This window comes from Hippocampus zosterae, chromosome 1 (genome assembly GCF_025434085.1).
Source record: "Hippocampus zosterae strain Florida chromosome 1, ASM2543408v3, whole genome shotgun sequence".
NCBI classification, from domain to species: Eukaryota; Metazoa; Chordata; class Actinopteri; order Syngnathiformes; family Syngnathidae; genus Hippocampus; species Hippocampus zosterae.
In genome coordinates, this window is record NC_067451.1 from 1,315,003 (window position 1) to 1,338,351 (window position 23,349).

Sequence of the window (23,349 nt, forward strand, 5' to 3'; positions counted from 1 at the left end):
GACAAGGTTGAGGCTTCCTGCTCACTTAATCGAGTTATCCCCTGCCCTGGCCGCTCTCTGTTCTACTTCAAGGTACGTGGGCTTTCCATTTGTATTGTGCACATTATTGATGTGGAAAAAAAATAAACTCCGGGTTGCTGCTCTTCCGTGCCAATTAATAGCTGCTCTTATTCTAGTCCCAAGTCAATGCAGACTGACACAAGGATTGTAATGGCGCTTTTCACACCATTCCAGGGGTCTGCAACAAAGAAGCCCGGCCTCTCATGTGGGTTCTAATATCCCTATAACGGTCGCTGGGCACTCCCAACATAAAGGCTTCATTATCAGCTTCTCGCCCCCTCGCCCAGAAACGAGTGGCAACCGGTTGGTGTGTCAGAGTGATCACGCCAATTCTATGATACACGCACCGTGTTGACAAAGGGTGGTGACAGCTTCGTTTTGTGGTCACACTCTGCTCACTTCTCGAACTTAGAACAACAACAACAACAATAACAGCAAGATGACTGAAGACTGGGGGGAGAGATCCACTGCGGAGCTCATGAGCAAGTACCTGTCTAAAGAAATGGGACATGGGGTGCCCACGGCCGGCTGGCGTATCTGTTTGGCCCATGAGTTCAAGGAGAAGAGGAAACCTTTTCAAGCAAAGGATGTGTCCCTGGCTAATATGGTGGAGCACATTGGACTTGGGATCAGGTGATTATATTGATCATTAGAGGTGCAACAATTAAGTGATAATTGATTACTAATCGATGACCACGTTATTGGTTCACTGTTTACAGACGCATTTTGAGGTATTTCTAAACCAGTAACTGTTTTCCATTTCATTGAAATGGAAAACAAAAAAAATGAAATGATTCCCTGTGTTTTTACTGTTTCATGGCAGGCATAACATTGTCAGGTCTATCTTTTGAAAAAACGATCACGACAGAGGTGGGAAAAGTAGCAAAGTTGGCACCACTGACTGCCATTTTGTAAACTAGCTCCTCTTTGTTGTTAATGGAGGTCAGCAATGATGCGCTTTGAACTACGGAAGCCACTAAAAATGCCTTAAATGAACAAAAAAGATCATCCTCGGCAGTATGTGGAGGTTTCCGTGGCCTGGGCTCGATTTACCGGGCTGTAAGATGTTCCCCTCCTGACTTCTTCAGTTACGCGATTGGGATGTGGTCATGCATAATGTAATTGTCACAAACTTCGAGCTGGCCCAACTGCATGCTGTGTTTCTTCTGCAACCTGGAGGACAACACTCCCTTGTCCACAGGGTGTGGTGGCGTTTGTCGCCATGGCAACAGTTGTTAATCATTGCACCGGCAGCCCGGGTTGTTTAAAGAGGGAGGCTTTCTCCACTTTGGCCGAGGGAAATCGCAACCGACCAACACCAGGCCGGATAATTTGGCCACTTATCACGAAAAAGACATAAACGCGTCCTATATTCTTTATCCTCTGCAAAGAACGACTGACATTACTGAAGCATGCACAACAACAGGAGAAGCTGCATTATTACAAATCTTTCATTTGTACTTGCCTCTATGTCGTAAAAACGTAACTTAAAAAAATGCAATATAGATGAAGGATTTAGCCGCTAAATGTTAGCGCTGAGTTTGGATTCGAGTCCGCGTTTGTGGCTTGCCGTCCTAGATCCCGATCGGGATGACAATCATTATCGCTGTCCCCGGCTGACCCCGGCGGAATAACAAGCGACGTAACCCGCCACGGCCTCGCGTTTCATCTCATCTCGTTTTGTGGATGGATGGGCCGTTATTGTGTTCTCTGGCAGTCACTCGCAGCGTAATTGATTACAAGTCGGGATCTCTGAGGAACTTTGTAGCCACAGGGTGAGGGAGATTTGCTGTCAGATTTTTGTCATGTCAAACATGTGCTCATCCAGGTATCTAAAATGGTGGTACAAAAAGACCCAGGTGGAAAGGAAGGCGCCATTCATCGACATGTTTCGTGCGCAGCCCTTGCGACAGATTTATGGTGGGTTCACGCGCTCTCTTTTCGTCCCGTTTTTTTTTACGCTTTTCTCTCTTGAGATCCATCCACTCCAATCGAGTCGCTTTCCCCATTTGGCAGGTGCCCCGCTGGGCGGTATCGGAGGAGGTACTATCACCCGAGGGTGGAGGGGTGAGTTCTGTCGATGGCAGTTGACGCCCGGGATGTACCATTACAAGACCGTCGCGGCCAATCAGGTATACGGGAGGGGGGGATCCCGGAGCCACCGAATAAGGAACCCAAACGGCAACTTGTCTCTAAACGCCGCGTTTTGTCTTTTTTCAGTTCACCGTGTGCTTGCGTCGCGGGGGACAAACGGTTTACCAACAGGTGCTCTCGGTGGAGCGCCCTCCCACGCTGCAAGGCTGGAACTGGGGCTACTGCGGCGAATACGCCTTCTATCACGCCCTTTACCCCCGGGCCTGGACCGTCTACCAACTCCCGGGGCAAAACGTCACGCTCACGTGCAGACAGGTTTCGCCCGTCATTCCTCACGACTACCAGGTAAGCAAAGTGAGCCACTTGAACGACATGGTGGGCCGTGCTTTGTAGGGGCCGAAAAGATAGAATTGCGATTTTTTTTTTTCCTGACAAATTTAGATCCAATTGACAAGTTTCTTCAAATCAATGCGCACTGCTCCCCTGTCATGTGGTGTTCCACAGGGCTCAATTCTGGGGCCTCTGCTATTCTCGCTGTATCTTCTCCCATTGGGTTCCATCTTAAGGAAACATGGTATTCCCTTCCACTGCTATGCAGATGACTGCCAGATCTATGTCCCACTGAGCAAGAAAGACACCTTCTCATTTAGGCCACTCCTATCCTGTCTGGAAGAAATCAAAACCTAGATGGCACAAAATTTCTTGAAATTCAACGAAAAGAAGACAGAGGTGATATTGATATTGAAAATACATTTGGACAAGCGGCGTCTCCTTTGCGGCAGGACTCCTGTTTGCCAGTGGCCGTGTTCATTTGGGACGTGGAGAACAAGAACGACTACGCTCTGGATGTCACCATCATGTTCACGATGCTCAACGGGTCCGGGCTCAAGGATGACAAAAGCGGGGGCCACTGGAACGAACCGTTTCATCTGGAAAAGCAGGGGGAGGCCGTGTCCGGAGTGTTGCTGCATCATTCCGCTAGCGTCAACCCTTACACTTTATGCATCGCGGCTCGCGAGCAGGTTCGATATTCCTCTGAAATTGACATTTTTGCTCATGGGAATTCCATTGATTGATTGATTGATTGGTTGAAGCCGAACCGGGACATCAGCCATCAGACTGCATTCAGTCCAAAGGGCACCTGCGGCCACTTGTGGGGTGACCTCATCGCCGATGGACGCTTGGACTCCCCCACGGGTCAGAATCGCTAAACGAATGAGAGGAACACTCTTGAGGTGGAGGATCAGCAACTCAAAAGATGCGTCCTCTCCCTCCGACCCCCCGCAGGGTCCAGCGCGCCGACGCCCAAAGGAGAGGAGGTGGCAGCGGCGCTGGCCGTCGGCTGCTCCGTGTTGCCGCGGGGCCGGAGCACCCTGGAGTTCTGTCTGGCGTGGGACATGCCCAAAATTACCTTTGGGTCTCGCGAGAGGCAGCACCACAGGTAAAGACGAGCAAATGCAACGTGGGCTCACGGGATAAAATCCACTCGTGCTCTCATTGGTCGATGTCGCGGCGAGAACCAAATCACGCGCCTTGGATGATTGCCGCTGGCGTGTAAGGTACGGTACAGGCGTGTACGAAGCCTCTCGGCCATCTCATCTCATGGGAAAACCTCTCTAGCACATCAACATGAAACAAGGCGTCTTTCTGCAATATGGCTGTATTATCATTCATTCATTCATCTTCCAAGCCGCTTGGTCCTCACTAGGGTCGCGGGGGGTGCTGGAGCCTATTCCAGCCGTCTTCGGGCAGTAGGCAGGGGACACCCTGAATCGGTTGCCAGCCAATCGCAGGGCACACAGAGACGAACAACCATTCGCACTCACACTCACACCTAGGGACAATTTAGAGTGTTCAATCAGCCTGCCACGCATATTTTTGGAATGTGGGAGGAAACCGGAGCACCCGGAGAAAACCCACGCAGGCCCGGGGAGAACATGCAAACTCCACACAGGGAGGCTGGAGCTGGAGTCGAACCCGGTACCTCTGCACTGTGAAGCCAACGTGCTAACCACTGGACTACCGGGCCGCCCTATGGCTGTATTATTATTTTTTTATTTGAATGAAAACGGGAGGTTCCGGGTTCGATTCCAGCTCCGGCCTCCCTGTGTGGAGTTTGCATGTTCTCCCCGGGCCTGCGTGGGTTTTCTCCGGGTGCTCCGGTTTCCTCCCACATTCCTCCCAAAAACATGCGTGGCAGGCTGATTGGATGCTCTAAATTGTCCCTAGGTGTGAGTGTGGGCATGGATGGTTGTTTGTCTCTGTGTGCCCTGCGATTGGCTGGCAACCGATTCAGGGTGTCCCCCGCCTACTGCCCGAAGACGGCTGGGATAGGCTCCAGCACCCCCCGCGACCCTAGTGAGGATCAAGCGGTTCGGAAAATGGATGGATGGATGAAAACAGGAAGGTGTGGGACAAAGCAATATGGATGCCAAATAGCCATCAGTCAGCCAGCTAGCGCTACTAACGTACGTTTACCGAGACAAAAACACGGCAGCCGGTTCTGCTTCCAGGCGGTACACTCGATTCTTCGGGAGCGAAGGGGACGCGTCGCCCTCACTCAGTCACTACGCCCTGACGCACTACCAACTGTGGGAGAAGAACATTGAGGAGTGGCAAGCGGCCGTACTGCAGGACAGGTACTTCAAAGCGACGCCTTTCCAAAATACGCATTTTTCCTTGTAAAGAAAAAAAATTGACTGAAGTCGTCTCACTCGCTCTGTACAATGTCCATGCGCTCGGCAAATTAAGCCGATACACATTTTGCAATTTATATGCTACCTGTAGTTCTCTCCCCTCCTGGTACAAGTCGGCCTTGTTCAACGAGCTTTACTTTGTGGCCGACGGCGGCACCGTGTGGACGGAACTGCGGGAGGACGCCGACGTCAGCGGCGGCGTGCGCAGCCGAGACGGCGGCCTGCCCGCTCAGCCGGCCGTCGTTAAAGAATACGGCCGCTTTGCCTACCTGGAAGGTAGACGGAACGGAATTGTGGCCTCCGGGCGCTCTTACGTGTATGTGTGTCAACGCTCGCTTTTTGTCTCTCAGGTCAAGAGTACAGGATGTACAATACCTACGACGTGCACTTCTACGCTTCGTTTGCACTTATCATGCTGTGGCCAAAACTTGCCTTGAGTGTGCAATATGATATTGGTATGATAAATATTTTTTTTTTGGGGGGGGGGGTGCTGGGTGAGAGGTGGTAATATTTCACTCCATTCCCTAACTTGAATCTCCTCTTAGCTGGCAGTGTGGTTCAGCAGGATTTAACCGAGAGGCTGCATCTGATGAGTGGCCAGTGCGCTGCGGTCAAGGCCAAAAATGTGGTGCCTCACGACATTGGGGATCCAGGTACAAAGGAGCGAGTGCTTTGGAATGACTTCATTTTGTGGCTCTCAAACGTTTTGAACCGAGTACGCTCTCCCAAAAAATAAATAAAAAAAAGTCTCGCCACTCCAGGCGCCCCCTTCATGACCGACATTCAAATACACGAGCCTAGAAGGACAACATTAGCACTGCAAATGAACCGTACTTAACCCTTATGTGCTCCAAATTAAAAAGGCCTTAGGTTACGCATTTTACAATTTTTGTAATGATGTATTTTGTGTTATACAAACATTCGTTTTTTTTTTTTTCAAACACTCAAAATGTTCAGAGGCACCTGTGCTATCCATACATATACATAGTTTTTATTAGTTCTTTGGGATTTTTTATTCTTTATTTTTTGCAAAAGGGAAAAAAAAATTGTGTCTGGAGGTCCCAAACCAAGCCCTACTAACAATCCCGACCGGACGTGTTCATGTAAAATGCATTGGTTTGAAGCATCCTGCAAAAAGGCAAACTCATTTGCGATCCTCTGGCGCCACCTAAAAGTTGCACAATTGGAATGACCTCAACCAAACAAGGTTAACCCTCGTAGTGCACCGCTTGCGATAAATGTAAAATGATGCCTTTGAATCAAAGGCAAAGGCATTCAGAAAAACACGAGAGAGCTGAAACTTATGGAGGGGTTCTAAAATGGCCTAAATTTCATGACGTCACCGGCTGATAATTCTCAGGCATTGCAGCAATAATAAAAAACGTTTTGATACCTTAATCTTCACAATTTACGTATTTTGCACCATAGAGACCCACTATAATTCATATTTTTGAATGCATCGTAAACCTAATGTGTAAACATGCATTTCACGCGATTTTTACGTCAATCGCTTTGTTTTCGCTTGGACAGACGTAAGCATGCCACATTGCTGGGTTGAGGTCATTCCAATTGTGCAACTTTAGGTGGCGTCAGAGGATCGCAAATGAGTTTGCCTTTTTGCAGGAGGCTTCAAACCAATGCATTTGACATGAACACGTCCGGTCGGGATTGGGACCTCCAGACACATTTTTTTTTTTCCTTTTGCAAAAAATAAAGAATAAAAAATCCCAAAGAACTAATAAAAACTAAATATGTATGGATAGCACAGATGCCTCTGAACATTTTGAGTGTTTGAAAAAAAAAATGTTTGTATAACACAAAATACATCATTACAAAAATTGTAAAATGCGTAACTTAAGGCCTTTTTAATTTGGAGCACACAAGGGTTACATAATGATTCGCTTCAGACGTCAAACGTCTTTTTACGTTTTGGCACAAGTACTTTCACATCTTGGCATGAAATGAGACATTTTATGGATCATTTGAATGCAGGGAAGGCATTGATGTCTCTTGTTGTGTAGACGATGAGCCGTGGCAAAGGGTGAACGCCTATCTCATCCACGACACGGCCTACTGGAAGGACTTGAACCTCAAGTTTGTCCTGCAGGTCTACAGGGACTATCATCTCACCCAGGACAAGCAGTACCTGCAGGACATGTGGCCCATCTGCCAGGTAGAGCTGACCTCTTTGCACTGTCAGATTGATTGATTTTTTTTTGGGGGGGGGGGGGGACTGTGGATTGATTAGTGCTCGCTCTGCTAGGCAGTGATGGAGTCGGAGCTGAAGTTTGACTTGGACGGAGACGGCCTGATTGAAAACTCTGGCTTTCCTGATCAGACTTATGATGGCTGGACAGTAACTGGACCAAGGTCAGAGGAGACTTCCGAAGAGACTGAACCTGCTTTTTAAAAAAAAAATTTTTTATCCGCACTCCCAGTAGAATTTCATTGTAAGACTGACTGACACATGAATGAAATGTTTTATATCCAAACACTATCTAATCTACACAAGCCATTTACGTCATTTCATCTTGTAAAAAGTCAGTTCTCTGATAGATATGGTAAGAGGGACATGCAATATGGGGGTAGGCTGGGGGGGGGGGGGGGGACACACACTGCATTTCCTTCAAGTCAGTGTCTGCTCTGGGCAGCTGGGCGGAGGATTGAAGGGAAGGAAATCGCGATAGGAAAAGCATGACTTGTGTCAAAACAGGAAATCGGGGCTTTTCCATCTTGGACTGACACTCGAATGTAACCAAAGTTACATCTCTTATTTCAAGATTGTATCTTTGTCGCCTGCGTGGTTTCCCTGTACGCTCATTGTCCCATTCGGTGTTGCAGTGCATACTGTGGCGGGCTGTGGCTGGCGTCGTTGGTGTGTCATGTGCAAAATGGCCGCGCTGCTCGACAACGAGGCGCTCAACGGCACTACAAAGACATTTTAGACAGAGGCAGCGTCGCTTTTGATAAGCTACTGTGGAACGGTAAGACCCAATATTGGGTGAGCCCTGGCTATTCCCAGGGGCTTGGAATTGATCCCTGATGGATGCCTGCATTCATAACACCCTGATCCCCAAACACTTTGAACTCATCGGACTTAAAAACAAGAGCAACTTTGTTGTAATCTGTCCCTAAATAATTTAGGCAAGTACTACAACTACGACAGCAGTGGAGAGACCTTTCGAACAGTATCATGTCCGACCAGTGTGCTGGCCAATGGTTCCTCAGAGCTTCTGGACTCGGAGAAGGAGACTTCCAGGCAACTAACTTTTACTGCAAGATGTTACGGCATAACGTTTTTAAGCTAACGTCATGTGTTTTCCTTGTGGTCGTTTTTCATTTTTCTCATGTCGTCACATAACTTCTTCAATCAGAATTGGATCATTTATTTGCTCCGTTGGAATGCAGGAAAGCCTTTTTGGGAACTTAAAATGAATTGCTAGCCTGTCCATAAGTTGATAAATAATGTAATCTAGTAGAAAATACAAACGAAAATGTTTAAATGTTGAGCTTGGAATTTTAGGCCAAGTTAAACTTTAAATTAAAATTTAGGAAATAAGAAATAGAAAAACATTGACTTTTACCAAAGTGGCCATGACGGAGCAAAAGCTACAATTTGATGTGGGCATCATATTCTTGTAGATTTGAAGATCTTAAGTTGGAAATGATGAAATCAAAAGTGTAAATATCATGATTACACTTCCTCTCACCATCCAGGTTTTTCCCAAGGAAACATCAGGGCCGCACTCCAATCAGTTTTTGACTTGAACGTTATGAGCTTCGCCGGTGGTCAGATGGGCGCCGTCAACGGCATGCGGCCCGAGGGCGTAGCCGACCGCTCCAGCGTCCAGTCCGACGAGGTTTGGATCGGCGTGGTTTACGGACTGGCCGCCACTATGATCCACGAGGTAAAAGTAAAAACATAATTAAGTATAACATTTAACTGCTAGTAAGTTATGATTTCATGCCGCAATCCAGTTCGGTGTCCCGCTCCTTTTGGTGTGCCCTCACCGGCCGCTGCTAGACAGTATCGTACGAGCGAAGAAGACTTCAACTACTCCCACTTGTGATAAAATTTGTCTTATATTGTGGAGGACAAAGAATATACACCTCTAACTATTGTTATCTGACCAGTCTGTGTTGTACCATAATTTTATGTTCTAATATTCATCGCTTAACGGGTTGTAAATCATTGCTAACCGCGATCACGTGAATGTAATTTTTCTGTTATAAAATAACAGTTAAGCTAGCAGTGTTAGCGTTAAGCTAGCAGTGGCACGAATTTTATTTATTTACTTTCCCCCTTCTCAGGGTATGTTGGCTGAAGGGATGCGCACGGCAGAGGGTTGCTACCGCACCGTTTGGGAAAGGCTTGGCATGGCCTTCCAAACGCCCGAAGCCTACTGCGAGAAAGGGATCTACCGCTCGCTGGCGTACATGAGGCCGCTCAGCATCTGGGCCATGCAGCTGGCTCTGGACCGTTCGCGCGACGGCTGCCACGCAAGGGGCGAAGGAGGTGCAAGTCAATGAGCTCTGTCGCCGGTCCCTTTTGGATTCCCAACTTGGATCCGTTTGGCTTGTCTGCGACTTGCAGATCGTACGTAGCCTTACTTGAATTTCGTTTTTCCTTCTCTTTATAACGCCGGGCTGTGTCAAATCAGAGCTTGTGTGACTTCACCTTGTCAATTTGCACACATCATTGATACTGTTTATCAGTGTCTTATTACTGGTGTATAGTTATTGGAATTCTGTCCGTAGTAATATACAATGAAACATTTTTTTTCTTTTTTATACAGAATCTGGTGCCTTGTTGCACGTTAGACCATATTATTGTTGCTGAAGCGCTGTTTTCGAACAGCTGCACTCATGACAATCATCCTGAATAAAGTCACTGTATAAAAGTACAGTATTTATCCTTTTTTTGGGTGTCTTTCAGGTCACAAGCAATTGGTTGATTCATTTTTGCTGCTGTAATGCAAATAGGCATACAGCAGAGGGCGGCAAGCGCACATCAATTTTTTAAACGTGGAGCCGTGGTTCTCCGACGTCTAGGATCACCTTAAAAACAAATACTTTTTTAAAAAATCAAAAACGAGGAAGGGTTTTTAATCGTGTAAGCAACTGTAACACAATGCACACTTTGAAGATTAACGCCACCGAAATATAGAATTTACAAAAAAAAAGTTTGTATTTCAATTAAAATGTATTGCACATGAGTAAAAATTCTACCTCTAAAAGTATTTGAAACAAACTGCTCTAAACGATTAAATGTACCTAAAGTTAAAGAGCGCCGAACTGTACTTACAGGGATTACTATATGACTTCTGCTGTTTTCCACAGTAAAAAGTTCATATTTTGTCTGGAATGATTTTGGCAACTTCATTATATCTTCGAATACACGTGATGTCGTTTTCAGTAGAGGGCAAGTAGCAAAACGTGTTTGTTGCACATGAAAAATTAATTCTATAAATTATTACAATACAATACCTGCTGATTAGACAAAATAAACGGGATTAAAGAGAATGTTTCAGCCACTGAAATGGTATGTGCAATTTGAACTTTATTCGGTGATTCTTTGCATACCACACGAGGAAAAAAAACCTCACTGGTGTGGCGTTTCTCAACTTCTATTGCTTCTACATACTGTATTTTTGCACGAGTACGGTATCACAACAGTGGGCACGCAGATTAATTATGTACCTTCTGCCATCTAGTGGACGATCATATAAATGTTCTGTTGGCAATCAATATACGTCGCTTGCATGGATGGTTGGATGCGGGATCCAACAGATGACTATTAGCAGATCATTATCAAGCCTCTGCTCTCCCATTTGGAAACAAGCCCCCCCCCCCCCCCCCAGACACACGCCTCATTTCCCCTCTCGTCTTTTTTGAATTTTATTATCCCACATCCTGTCATTGTGTACATTCTGCATCGCATCCACCCTTTTTTCTTTAAAAAAAAAAACGTTTAGATGTCTAAAAGCAGCATCGCTGTTTAGTAAGTCGAAGACTTGTTGCTAAGTAACCTGCCAGCTGTCCATGTGTCATGCTCGCACTTGTGGATGATATACACCGCCAATGTTAAACAAAAATGTTATGTTTGCCAAAAAATGTATTTTATCAATACAATGGAAAAGTACTAGTGCAAATATAACCTCCCTCTCCTCTCTGTCTAATTTAAATTGGCATAACGGCGAACAGAGACCTTTATTTCTTTCTGACGCACATGATAATTTACCAATGAGTCAAATTGCCGCAGTGTCGCGCCAACTACTGAGGAATATTTGCGCAATGCCAGATTTCTTTTTTAATTGCCTTACATATCAGTGGCTAGTATCCACAGCTTCACAACATAAGTGTAATCTTGGCAACACCGATTCCAAGTATCGGTGCTCACCCAACCATTATGGGAGGAACTCGAATGTTTTTCATATGAACCTTTACTTTAAATATGACTTAACTACTGTGTTAGGTAAACTGTATGGTGCATTCAGACTTGCAAAAAGAGAGTAGAAATTCACTTATGTTTACGTGTGCTGTCAAAAATGGCAAATAATGAGTCAAGAACAGAAAGTGAATTTTAAAGCAGTACCGGCTAAGTATTGAAGGAAGAAAGGTAGAAAAGTGGGAAAGAAGGTAGGGAAGATGTCAAATAGGAAAGAGGGAAGGTTGGCAGGAAGCAGGAATGAGAAAAAAACGAGTCTGGGGTACAATATGGGCAACAGCGAATCAATACAAAGCGACTCGGAAGAGAGGAAGGAGGTCCGTGGAACAAGCAGGTCTAAGGTGGAAGAAAGGAAGAGGGTCAGGAAGGGAAATAGAACAAAAATAAACCTGTGCATTAATGATACAATTTTTAAAAATGTATACCCACTCCGAGTGTAACAAATGGTTTGATTTCGAAAATTATTTTAATTTACGAATCGAATCGTCTTTTACTGGAGGGATGCACACCCCTCATGCCTACTTTCGGCTACTGGAGGTTTTTTTTTTAATGGACGTCGATTGATGGGAAGCAGTCACCGTTGGGTTTCCCGGAAGAAGCCGAGGATAGCCGAACTCGCTCTCCGCCTCCCTTGCCCCCCCCTCCCCCTCTCCTCCCCCGGCTCCCCGGTTGTCTCTCGATGGTGCAAGCAGCCATGTTGCCGCGAGCTTGTTCCGGTATGAGGGCTGGCTGCTGCGCTTAGACAGCATTCGGACGCAGCGCCCGTCGCTTCCCCACAACCACGTCGATCATGGATCGTACAACCTGATTCCAAACTTCGGGCAGACAAGCTGCTGGTGGTGGATCGTCATCATCGTCGGGTACTTTGGCTCGGTTGGGTATATATCGGCCATACCGCAGTGCAGTGCGTTTTCTGGTGAACGGCCGAATTAGTTAGTCCTATGAACGCCAGAGCGCCGCTGGCTTTCGTGGATTTTGGACTTTGGCGTCTCGCGTGTTTGGCACCAGCCCCCTCGTCGTCTTTTCTTCTTCTTCTTCCTCCTCCTCCTCCTCCGCCGCCTGTGGCCGCTGGAGCGCTAGCGGCTAGCGAATTAGCCTAGTTAGCTCCGCCTTGAAGGAAAGTCGGGCTAGCTCGATGGACTAAAACAGAAAGAAAGAAAGAAGATAAAAAACGAATTCTCACCTGGGACATGTTACCGTTTTACACGGTGGTGTTTTTATTCTTTGGACACCCCACCCTGGATATCTCGCCGGGGACGATTGTTTCGTGTGAGTTGGCAAGGTCGGGACGACGGGGACCTCGCCGGGAATAACTTTGGCCTGGAAGTTTTTTTTTTCGACCTGATTTTTTTTTCTTTACACATCGAAAAAAAAAACATATTTGTAAGGGGACAGACACAATAAAAACACAAGACCTGGCGATAAATTCGTTTTACGGAAACACACAACAGCCGTTTGTCGTCTATTCCCTCGGCGTCGTACTGGCTTTAGCATGCTAGCCACCTAGTTGAACCTTGTCTCTTTAAACCAGCCCCATTAGCCAGCCAGTGACTCTTTTGAAGGGTAACAACGAACCCGAACCCCTCACATTGGCATTGTTTTTTTTTAGTGCCAACAAAGATGGGACGCGCGGTTGAGCTAGCGAAGCTAACTGATGTGCAGATGTGGGATCCAACTTGTTGATTCACGGACTGTGACGTGTTGCTAGCGAGCTAGCACTGGGGCTCTTTTTTTCATTTTGTACCCACACAGAGCTTAAATGTATATAAGCCACTGATTAGTCATTCTTTTGGGTCACTGCTCCCTTGCGCCTTTTTGCATCAACAAATCAAGTCTTCAAATCAAGCCGACATGTCAACAAGAACCCCACTGGTGCAAGTCATTGAAAATTCCTCTGTGCAGGTAAGATCATCACGTCGATCAATGAATAGTCAATTTGCACAAAATGCAGCCACACAATTGCACTTACATCTTGACACTGATCTTTTATATTTAGGAAAATGCAACATAGTTTGTCTGCTGAGAAAAGTGCAACAGAAAAGTGCAACATTGTTGCGTTGGTAGGAACCGATTCCCGTGGTAAAATTATCATTTTGCAGTGGACAATATTCAGAAAGTTATGAAACGTTATAATGGTGAAAATGCACCAACCTCTGAATGCCAAGATGAGATGGGTTGAATGCCAGTGTCGGACTTTCTTCGATATAGGTTGTATCCCAGTGTCAGACTTTGTTAACTCTAAATATTTATGCTCTTCTCAAATTGCCAATATCAGTGCAAAGTTTACTAAACACAGAAACAGACAACATAAAGTAGTGAAAAACTTATCATTGTCAACGTATGTAAGGATGGTCCAAAGTGAATATTTTGGGGCGAAACCGAATCGTTTTGAATGCAACTGTAAGGTTCCGTGGAACTGCACCGATATTCAGATCACTTTGGTATCCTGCAACTCCAAAACGATATCTCGAGTCGAGGCGTTCTTAGCCAGATGCTGAGCTGCTCTGTGTTTGTTTACAGGGTAGCTGTGTGGCTCGAGGGCATAGCACTTCCTGCCCTTTGCGGGAACAAAGGTGTTCCCCAATACATGTATCCTCACACTCCCAAGTAAAAAGGCTAATAAGGGCTCTCAAATTCATGTTTTTAATCCATATAAAAGGGTGAGTTCAACCTGGTATGCACGTTACAGATTTGGGACGGTTCTAAAATTGTACCCAAGGTAGAATTGGCTGTAATCATCATTTCAGGAAGCATCACTCTGAGAAATATCATCCAAGACAAAAAATGTGGTTTTACACGATTCGCCCGTTGCTGGTAGTTTTCAATGAAGCCATGTTTTTGGTCCTCTGTTTGAATCCATCCTTTCAATTCACTTGTGTTCCATTGCTGCACAACTTTCCAAGAGTACGTGTTACTATCTCATAAAGGCCACATGTAGAAAGGTGTCGGGTCTCAAAATAAACCAAGAAGGCAAGAACTAACCCCAAAAGTGGTCTCCATAAATGCAGATACATTTAACTTTTGATATGAGGAGAAGCTTCTTCAGTATGTATTGACTTGACGTTAACCCTCTATTCTATTGAATCAAATTATCCCCTTTTCCGTTGTAGTTATCATCCAGCGACACCCCCAAAACACTATTCATTGTCAGTAATTGAAAAAAATGTCGAAATAAACCACGGCGCATCAATCGCATGGATTAATCCCAAGAAGGCAAAACGGGTAAGAACTTAAGCTGTACAGACAAGTGGGCAAAATACGACTGAAGCGACAGGCTTTTATCCATCGAAGCTCTGTCTCATGAAGCAAAACCGGCATGTGTTGATGACTATCAGAATCTATCGAAAAATCACACATCACTAAATGCACTCAAAAAAGCCCGACTCCATCGCGCCCGTGTTCGCGTGGTCAAAAAGATGCCCGCATGCTACACCGAAGACGTATATGTTTACTTTCCGCATGTAATTATGTCTCTATTTAATTATAAGAAAATATAATTTTAATATAAATATATTTTATAATTTATATTTTTTATATATTTAATTATAATTATAAATATAATTTAAAATAAAAAAGAAAATAAGGGCCATAAAAGTAAAGAAAAAAGTTGCCGCGATGGATTTCACACTTTCCAAAAAAAAAAAGCTAAAATGTAACATGTACCACAATGATACGTCAATGTATCAGTGTTAGCGAATTTCACTTATCCACATTTCACCCGTTAGAATTTATGGTCATGCACATAGACACGATTAATCCGCGTCTCAACGAAACACACGATCGGCACATTTCCACACAAACTGCCAATGGCCGCGACACGAGTCACTCATCAACATGCAAAGGTTTCCAGCCGGCCAACTCTACGTTCTCCTTCGGTGACACCCACGTCACTCACCGGTCCAAGCCCCGCCTTTCTGAAGCCAGACACACTCAATTGACAAGTACTACATTTGAAGTTTAGAATAATACCTGCACCCTTTACACGCATGTTGTTATGTTTAATAACGTAGTTGCCTGAGTCAGTTTAGAATGTTTTGGTGAAATGAAATTCTTAAAAACGCCAAATTCCCGAACATTTGCCTCGATTCAACCTTTGCCGATTACTATGACCGAGACCACTGATACTCGAGTTGAAAACAACACATTTTCGGCAGAGAAACGCCAACTGCCGAGTTCACAATTGAGATAGATGTCTTCTGGTGTCAACTTGAAATTCAAACGTTGCCTTCTCAAAGGTGTTTTCAGAGAAGACAATTGCAGGTTTTGAAAGAGCGGGGGCCTTGACTTGCGGTGCTTCCAAAGTTCATTTGATTCAAAGGCAACAAAGAAGCCATGCAGAGCTTTCAAATCCACCCAGTGATGAGGAAGCCCGAGATACTGGATCAAAGAATGGCCAAACACAGGAAGAGCAGTCAGTCATTTGGGTGGTCCCTGGAGAAGAGGGCGGGACCCGGGAAGGGGTATTTGTCACGCGCAAGGATGGCTGTCAATCAAAAATGTTCAATACCGGTACCTTCCCTTTGCTACTTTTTTAAAAATGCCAAATCAATTCTAACAAAAAGAAAATTATTTCCACATGGCCCTGCGTGTCGCTAATGGTGTAGCGGTACACGCTGCCTGACTTGTGTCCGGGCAGCTTTTGTTCTGTTTCCCCTCAATGACGGTGGAGATATGCTTGCTTGTTTCAAAAAATATATGTGCCTTGCGACTGGCTGGCGACCAGTTCTGGGTGGAGTCCGCCTTCCGCCCGAAGTCAGCTTTGCGATAATTCCGATGGACAGAGAAAATCTAAAAGTGTAAAAAAAAAAATGTACAAAAGCTCTAATCTACTTCACGGGCCGCGTACATCACCGAGCCTTGAATGTGTATGGCTGTCTTGAACATGAGTTTATGGGATGACGGAAACGGCGCTTGTTCAGAAGAAAGTCCCCAATGTCTGAAAATGAATCCTATTTTGGATTGGTTTGCGTGAAACTCCCAAATCTTGATTCATTGTTGACGTAAGAGCCACGCCGTGGCCCACTTACAAGCGCTAAGTAGGAACAATAGCTGCTATATAAGGTGGTAACACGGACCATTTCCCCGTTTCATCGCCGTCTATCAATAAACCCTTCACTGACGGCATCCGATGAAGTGATTGGAAAACTGTTTTGTTTCCTCAAATAGTGCCTGTGGCGGTGTTGACGTGCTCATTGACAAATCGGGGCGGTGCCTATTTGGGGCATTTCTGGATTAATATTTAACCGCGTTAGCTGTGGTGACTGTTGGCCTTTTCTCGAGCAACCAAGTTCAAGTGAGCTCAGCCGTTCGCTGGTTTAGTGTCCGTGTGTGAGGAAGTAGGGTTTTTCCTGTTTGGCGATATCCCCCCCCCCCCCCCCCCCCCCCCCCCGTGTCTCATGAAAAGAGACCAACGGAGCTCGAAATACAGGTCTGACCCTGACGTCATCCTTCATCTCAGTGTTGGCTGCTAACGCGCACGCTAGCCGGGCACGTTCCGCGCAATGGCTTTGAACTAGCGCTGTTTTCAAACGTGGCCATTTTCTTATTTGAGAAGACCTGTCCGAAGTGTCATCGGAATTTCAAACGCCCATTAATCAGAGTTTCTGTCCACAGTGGTACCTAGGTTTTTTTGTTGTTGTTTTTTTAAGCGCTGACTCTTTGCCCCTTTCCTTGGCCAATATAATAATAAAAAAGCAAATGAAAACACTCTCAAGGCGCAAAGACTCTCAAGCACATAACACAGGGTTAAACATAAATAAAAACAGAGTAGAGTGATTTGCAAATCATGTTGAACCGATTTTTGAGTACATCGCAAAGACAAAATATCGACTGTTCAAAATGATCATCTTGATCGTTTTTAGCAACTGATCCTTAACTTGGAATTGTGTGCCCGCAAAACCCTCCCAAGAAAGACTGAGAAAGTTGAGGAATGCTCATCAAACACCTGCTTGGAACATGCCACAAGTGACAGGCTCACCGGGAACGGGCGGGTGCCATGATTGGCTAGAAAAGAAGCTTTTGTGTCTTCAGTGTTCAAATGTTTATTAAATGTCATTCAAAGAAAAAGCGAGTTTGAACTCTACACATCTTGTCTTTGTCGTGTGTTCAGGTTAAACGTGAATTGCAAATTACGGCATTCCATACTGATTTACGTTCAACACGGCACCCTGACGTCATTTGGAATTGGATATGCACAACCATACAAAAAAAATTGGGTTAATGGCACGTTGCTTTATTTTAATGCGGAAGATTGATTCGATAATTACGAGTCAACCTCCCACTGTTCTTGCCAAACGGATGACAGCAAACACTGGCGCGTTTCCCCCCGTATTTTAATTTTTTTTTCCTGGGCCTCTCCTCGTTCTTGCTTACGTCGAATGAGTCATCGCACGAGTATGACAATCCGTAGCAAGCGCGTCGTCATCCCGCCCGAGAAACCGTAAATTCTGCCTTGCTCCTTTCGTGGCGCAGTCGCTAGGCAGAAGAGTTGAGCGAGAGAGAGAGAGAGAGAGAGAGAGAGAGAGAGAGAGAGAGACGGAGCTAGCTGGGGTCCTAGCAACAGAAAACCTGCCTCACACAAACACGCGCGCATTCATCTTTGTTCTCACCGTGGCACACAGTAGCCCTCCTTCAGATACACCCCCCCCCCACACTCATTTTGTGTTTCACTTGACTGGAATGACATTTTAATTGAATGAGCTGTGTCAGCAACACTATGAATCGTCGCATAAACGGGTGCTGCGGTGAGGCTCGGCGTGCGTGCGTGTGTGTGTGTGTGTGCTTGTGTGTGTGTCTATAGGTTTGTTTAAGACAGAGCGCAGCGTAAAACAAGCCTTTCCAGTTGAGTGGACTAGTAGGTGTGGCGGCACATTGTCGACATGGACTTCCCTCTCCGCCACGACGTTCGTGTGCCTCAACGGTTGCCAGGGAAGAAAAGAAAAAAAAAAGATGAAGTGGCTCAATATTGTTTTTTGTTCTTAAACTGCATGATTGGTCAGCTAAGTAGTGATGAACATTCGGCAAGCCTCCTCGCTGCCCATCTTTAAAGCCCTCCTGAAAACTCACTTGTATTCTTTGGCGCTCGACTCAGCATGACTTAGATTTGTTCTTGATTTTACTGCTTGGTGCTTTCTACCGCCTTTATTACCGATTTGTGTTACTGTTTATTGTGCATGTTCAATCGCTCCATGTACAGCACTTTGTATGTAGCGATGGCTGTTTGAAAGTGCTCGAGAAATACTCTTGACTTTATGTGAATTATAAAAAAAATAATCATATTGCTGTATAAATTGGATCCCTTCACGATATTGGCCTGCGTGTACAAAATTGTAATGGAAGCCTTTCTGAATGGGTTCTGTCGTCCCTTTGCAAAGGTAAATTGGGGAAAATGAAACCAAAGCCAAAATATAATGTTGATTTGAGTGAGAGAAGCCAAAGAAGGTACAAAAAACGTCACCGTCTCCTGAAATTAGGTTGACCAGTTACACATCCTGTTAGTGTGCCCCGTTACACTTGAACGGGAAGCCCTCTGTGGCCGCCCAACGGTTTGAGAGCGGCCACGGGCACAGAACAAATCAAGCAAATTTGCAAAGAACACAAAATGATTCACCATCATGGTCGCCTTTGAAAATGGCAGAACTGCGAATCAAATCGCTGCTATTTTGACCACGAGTTCAATGTTTCCAGACATTCACATGTAACTTGTCCAAATGCTCGGAATTTCAGTCCGTCAGCGGGAAATATTCTCAGGTTTTTGTCTCGCTTCATTAAAGCTGACTGATTCTCTTTGGGTGCTGAATCAACATGAGACCTTTTGTCAACATCTCAAGGTCAAAGGTCATCTTTATTGTCAAATATGCCTTTATGTATGACATGCAGCATAGGTGAAATTTCTTCCTCTCAATCCTCAGTGCAATCTCAACCGAGTCCAACTCGTGTTTTAACCCCCTGCTCCGTGGTTTCGGATCCGAAGCCAGTGTCGGTCCGTCCCGGGGGGGGGGGGGGGGGGGATGCGATGACATCAGTCATTAGCGAGAGTTACCGAGATTGCTCGGAAGAGTCCGAATCTCTGCCGCGATCCAAATAGATCATTTATATACCATCTATATATATATTGCGCGTCGTCCCGCACGCGGTCTGTCCTTCCGTCTGTCCCTTTTCAAAACGTACCTACTTCACGGCGCCGCCACTGCGCCGCTCAGGCAGTGGCTCACTACGATCGCGCGGGCATCTTGGCGAAAAAATGTTGTCTACCCACAAGCATTGCAATGAAATTGTTAGTTAGTAGAGCTAAACATCTCTTTATTTTCGCGATAAGCAATGAAGATGAACAAAAAGTTGAACCAAGCAACAACACTTTTGTGGGCCAAAGGCCCACCTTACCAGCCTTCCGCAGGAACTAGCTGATGAGCCGCCTGGAGGGCGCCGAACCAGCTAGTTGGGATATAAAAGCGCGGACTGTGTTGCGCTATGCGTGCCACAGGGTTGGATACTCGCCATCTTACGGTAATCCAGTTCAAGAGAAACGGCGACATCGACGTGCTAAAGTTGACCGCCCGCGTGTGGGGTTTGCGCAGCCTCTGTCGGAATAGTTGATGCACGTCAGAGCTGAAATCTGCTTGAGTTATGTTAAGGGGGGGGGGACCAAAAAACTTAATGCACGGGCACTCAATTGCAAGTAAAGACCCCCCCCCCCCCCCCCCCCCCCCGGAAGTGTCAACAGTAGTGAGGACAAAGAAGAAGTCATCAGTAGTGACCGCCCGCGTGTGGGGTTTGCGCAGCCTCTGTCGGAATAGTTGATGCACGTCAGAGCTGAAATCTGCTTGAGTTATGTTAAGGGGGGGGGGACCAAAAAACTTAATGCACGGGCACTCAATTGCAAGTAAAGACCCCCCCCCCCCCCCGGAAGTGTCAACAGTAGTGAGGACAAAGAAGAAGTCATCAGTAGTGTTCAGTTAGCCTGGACTGAACTCCTCACCCGCCCCAGGACGTGAGACTTGCCCAACTCCAAAATGACGAGACTCGACTTGACCCCAATCTGAACTTCATGACTTGAGACGGCATGCCTGCTTACGTTTGAGAATCTGCATTTTCAAGCTTGCGCACCGATTGCGTCTTTATTGAAAAGGGAGATTTTGTTTCTGTGGGTGTCGTGCGTGGGGAGCTGGCAACCTACCGGGGGGGGGGGTGTTGTAATGTGGAGTCGAGAGGCCATTTCACGAAGCACGTGTTGGGGAGGGAGCTCAGTCATTCAATTTGATTCAAAGATGATGCTTTTGATCCAATTGTGGGGGAGGGGGGGACAATGGTCTCATGCAAGACACAAAATCTACAAGAAGACGGGGGGGGGGGGGGGGGGGCGGTGTCAGATTATGACGGTGTGATTACGCAAACGTATGACAGTTTCACAGGATCATGCTATTGCAATTTTGGCTATGTGAAGTCACGAGGGTTCCGCTTCATGCGCAGCCCCCCCCCCCCCCTCAAAAAAAGGCAACATCACAAAATGCGGTTGGCTTGTTATTTGAATGTATGCGCGTGCTGGGGCGTTGGGAGTCGTCAGCCTCCAGCTGGCCAAAAATGAAGGAAGAGTCGGTATACAAAAATAGTCCTGGAATGAAACGCCACCAAAGAGTTGAAGAAAGTAGTACTTGCGTTATGACCCCCTTCACGACCCTCCCACTCAGTGAAAAATGACTTTTTCCCTGGAAAAGTGCCACAATGTCTCCTGTTGTTCCCTTACACGACCCAATTTTATGTTGAAGTTTTATTTAAAAAAAAAAAAAGGTTGCGCTGCGCTAGCATGCGGTTAGCATCATGCAGTTGTATTTGAGCGGAATAACTTTGCCCGGACTCAATTCATAGAGCACGTTCAGAAAATAATCGAACAGTGTGAAATCTTGTTTGAATGAATCAAAAATGTGTCTCAAGACCACTTTTAATAAAAACGGGACAGAGAGCCTAACATTTAACGGAAAGTCATTCCATAGCTTCAGTGGATGAGGAATTTGGTTGAGTGGCAGGAATATGCTCGCTTCACGTGTCACGACAACCAGAGTCTCACTTTTCATGCAGCTGTTGCCATCCTGCTACCCTTGTGTCCAGCACGGACATCTTGATAGAGGTACCTTGATTTATGGCTCTTCCAAAATGTGCTGTCTTTTGAGTTCAAAGCACTACTTGGTCTTTTTTATTTTTAAGGAACGAGATTCAGATTTGCCAATGCTCCAGCGTAGTGAATTCAAGTGTTTTCAGCCCGCTATTGAGCGACCCAAACAGTTGAACTCAAAACAAGACCACTCGTCTTTCGCTGCGCGTTTCTGTCGCCACTCACTCGACCACGGCTGACCAACTTTTTATTGACCAAAGAAAGATCGATTTTTTCAAGCAACCGACTTCCCGCGATCGTCCCCGCTCCAGCATACGCATGCGCGCCCCGATGAGCAACAGCCATAACGGCCCCAAACACGAATGAAAGACGGAAGAAAAACAAAGTCAATTCAAGAGTTTGTGAAAAGGAAATCAATGCCAAATTTAATTATCGTACATACTGTATCAAGTCAAGTCAAGAGTATTTCTCGAGCACTTTCAAACAGCCATCTCTGCATACAAAGTACTGCACATGGAGCGATTTAACATGCAGAATAAACAGTAAGACAAATCGGTAATAAAGGTGGTAGAAAGCACCAAGCAGTAAAATCAAGAACAAATCTTAAGTCATGCCGAGTCGAACGCCAAAGAATCTAAGCGAGTTTTGTATACATACTCGGAATCCTGCATACAAAGTGCTGTACATGGAGCAATATAACATACACAATAAACAGTAAGACGAATCGGTCATAAAGGCGGTAGAAAGCACCAAGCAGTAAAATCAAGAACAAATCTAAGTTATGCTGAGTCGAACGCCAAAGAGTTTTGTATACATACTCGGTATCCTGCATACAAAGTGCTGTACAAGGAGCGATTTAACATACACAATAAACAGTAAAACGAATCGGTAATAAAGGTGGTAGAAGGCACCAAGCAGTAAAATCAAGAACAAATCTAGTCAAGTCAAGAGTATTTCTCGAGCACTTTCAAACAGCCATCGCTGCATACAAACTGCTGCACATGGAGCGATTTAACATGCACAATAAACAGTAAGACAAATCGGTCATAAAGGCGGTAGAAAGCACCAAGCAGTAAAATCAAGAACAAATCCAAGTCGTGCTGAGTGGAACGCCAAAGTGTACTGTATGTGTACCGTTTGAAAATGCTTCTCCTGGCGCTCCGGATTGCCGCTCTTTGCCAGTGCCATTGACGAATTGTACAGTCAAACCTCTTTTCAAAGTGCCCCGTTTACGTTCACAGCTCCCGATTTCACGTCATCGATTTTCCATTTGTCGATTTTGCTTCCAGCGAACATCTTTGTCCTTAAAACTTCATGATAACGACCAGATTTTCCCCACAACATTGCGAAAATGCATTTGTTCCGATGAAGCGTGGGAAGCTAATAGCCGCCGCCACCTTGCTTATGAAGAAAATGCACAGCGCGGGGTTCCCAGCGCATCGGTTTTGATTTAGACAATCTGAGATCATTGAAGCAATGACGCTTTCGCATCGATGGGCGTTTCCAATTTTCTTGATCTTTGCTTTATAAAAGCAGTTCATATTTTTACACAATTTTTATGTTTTCATGCAATACTGTGTTATTTTCTCATGGCGTTTACTGTCCAGTCCGCTCACGTTACGGATTAAGCATCAACGTAAGAAACTGGACTTCTCTTTGCGTTGCAGTCGTGTTCACAATGACATTGTCCGTCTCCCACTCCTTCGCCCTCTCACTCCCAAAAATAAAACTCATTTGCTCCACCCTCACACAAGACCACATAAGGATCTCCGCTCGGCTCCCGGATTGTGGCACCCGACCGAGATGAAGCGCTCCCGTTCCACTTTCGTGTGTGCAGGCAGGCAGGCGGGCTGTTAAAACGGGAGACGCACGCTCAGTTTGGAGTCGGCCAAACACAATGAAGTAATCACGGTTGTTGTCCCGGTTTCCCAGGGGCCCCAAAT

At 45.7% G+C, this 23,349-nt stretch overlaps 2 protein-coding genes and 1 long non-coding RNA gene across 15 annotated transcripts in view; all 3 read left to right on the plus strand.

Moving 5' to 3' along the window:
- Window positions 1–223: 223 nt before the first annotated feature.
- gba2 (glucosidase, beta (bile acid) 2) lies at window positions 224–9,754 on the plus strand. The gene is given in 21 exon segments (XM_052057229.1): window positions 224–693; window positions 1,889–1,980; window positions 2,077–2,192; window positions 2,281–2,499; window positions 2,937–3,176; window positions 3,249–3,351; window positions 3,442–3,595; window positions 4,668–4,793; window positions 4,942–5,126; window positions 5,201–5,305; window positions 5,396–5,503; window positions 6,872–7,023; window positions 7,114–7,220; window positions 7,692–7,725; window positions 7,727–7,763; window positions 7,766–7,834; window positions 7,995–8,021; window positions 8,024–8,109; window positions 8,568–8,577; window positions 8,580–8,758; window positions 9,162–9,754. Coding segments are annotated over 21 exon segments (2,562 nt in total). The 5' UTR covers window positions 224–499; the 3' UTR covers window positions 9,381–9,754.
- A 2,181-nt stretch (window positions 9,755–11,935) lies between these two features.
- Window positions 11,936–23,349, plus strand: part of mark2b (MAP/microtubule affinity-regulating kinase 2b) — a 34,493-nt gene continuing 23,079 nt past the window's right edge. For 10 of the 13 annotated variants that reach the window (XM_052056866.1, XM_052056908.1, XM_052056869.1 and 7 more), the window contains exon 1: window positions 11,937–13,200. In XM_052056866.1, the coding sequence (XP_051912826.1) occupies window positions 13,150–13,200 (51 nt within the window). In that variant the 5' untranslated portion in view covers window positions 11,937–13,149. Of the gene's footprint in view, window positions 13,201–23,349 lie in introns of all 13 variants that reach the window. The other 3 variants (XM_052056845.1, XM_052056855.1, XM_052056927.1) reach the window with 1 other exon arrangement.
- LOC127595630 (uncharacterized) lies at window positions 13,207–14,949 on the plus strand. Its single transcript, XR_007961296.1, has 2 exons — window positions 13,207–13,472; window positions 13,507–14,949. It is a non-coding gene; the product is annotated as an uncharacterized LOC127595630 (long non-coding RNA).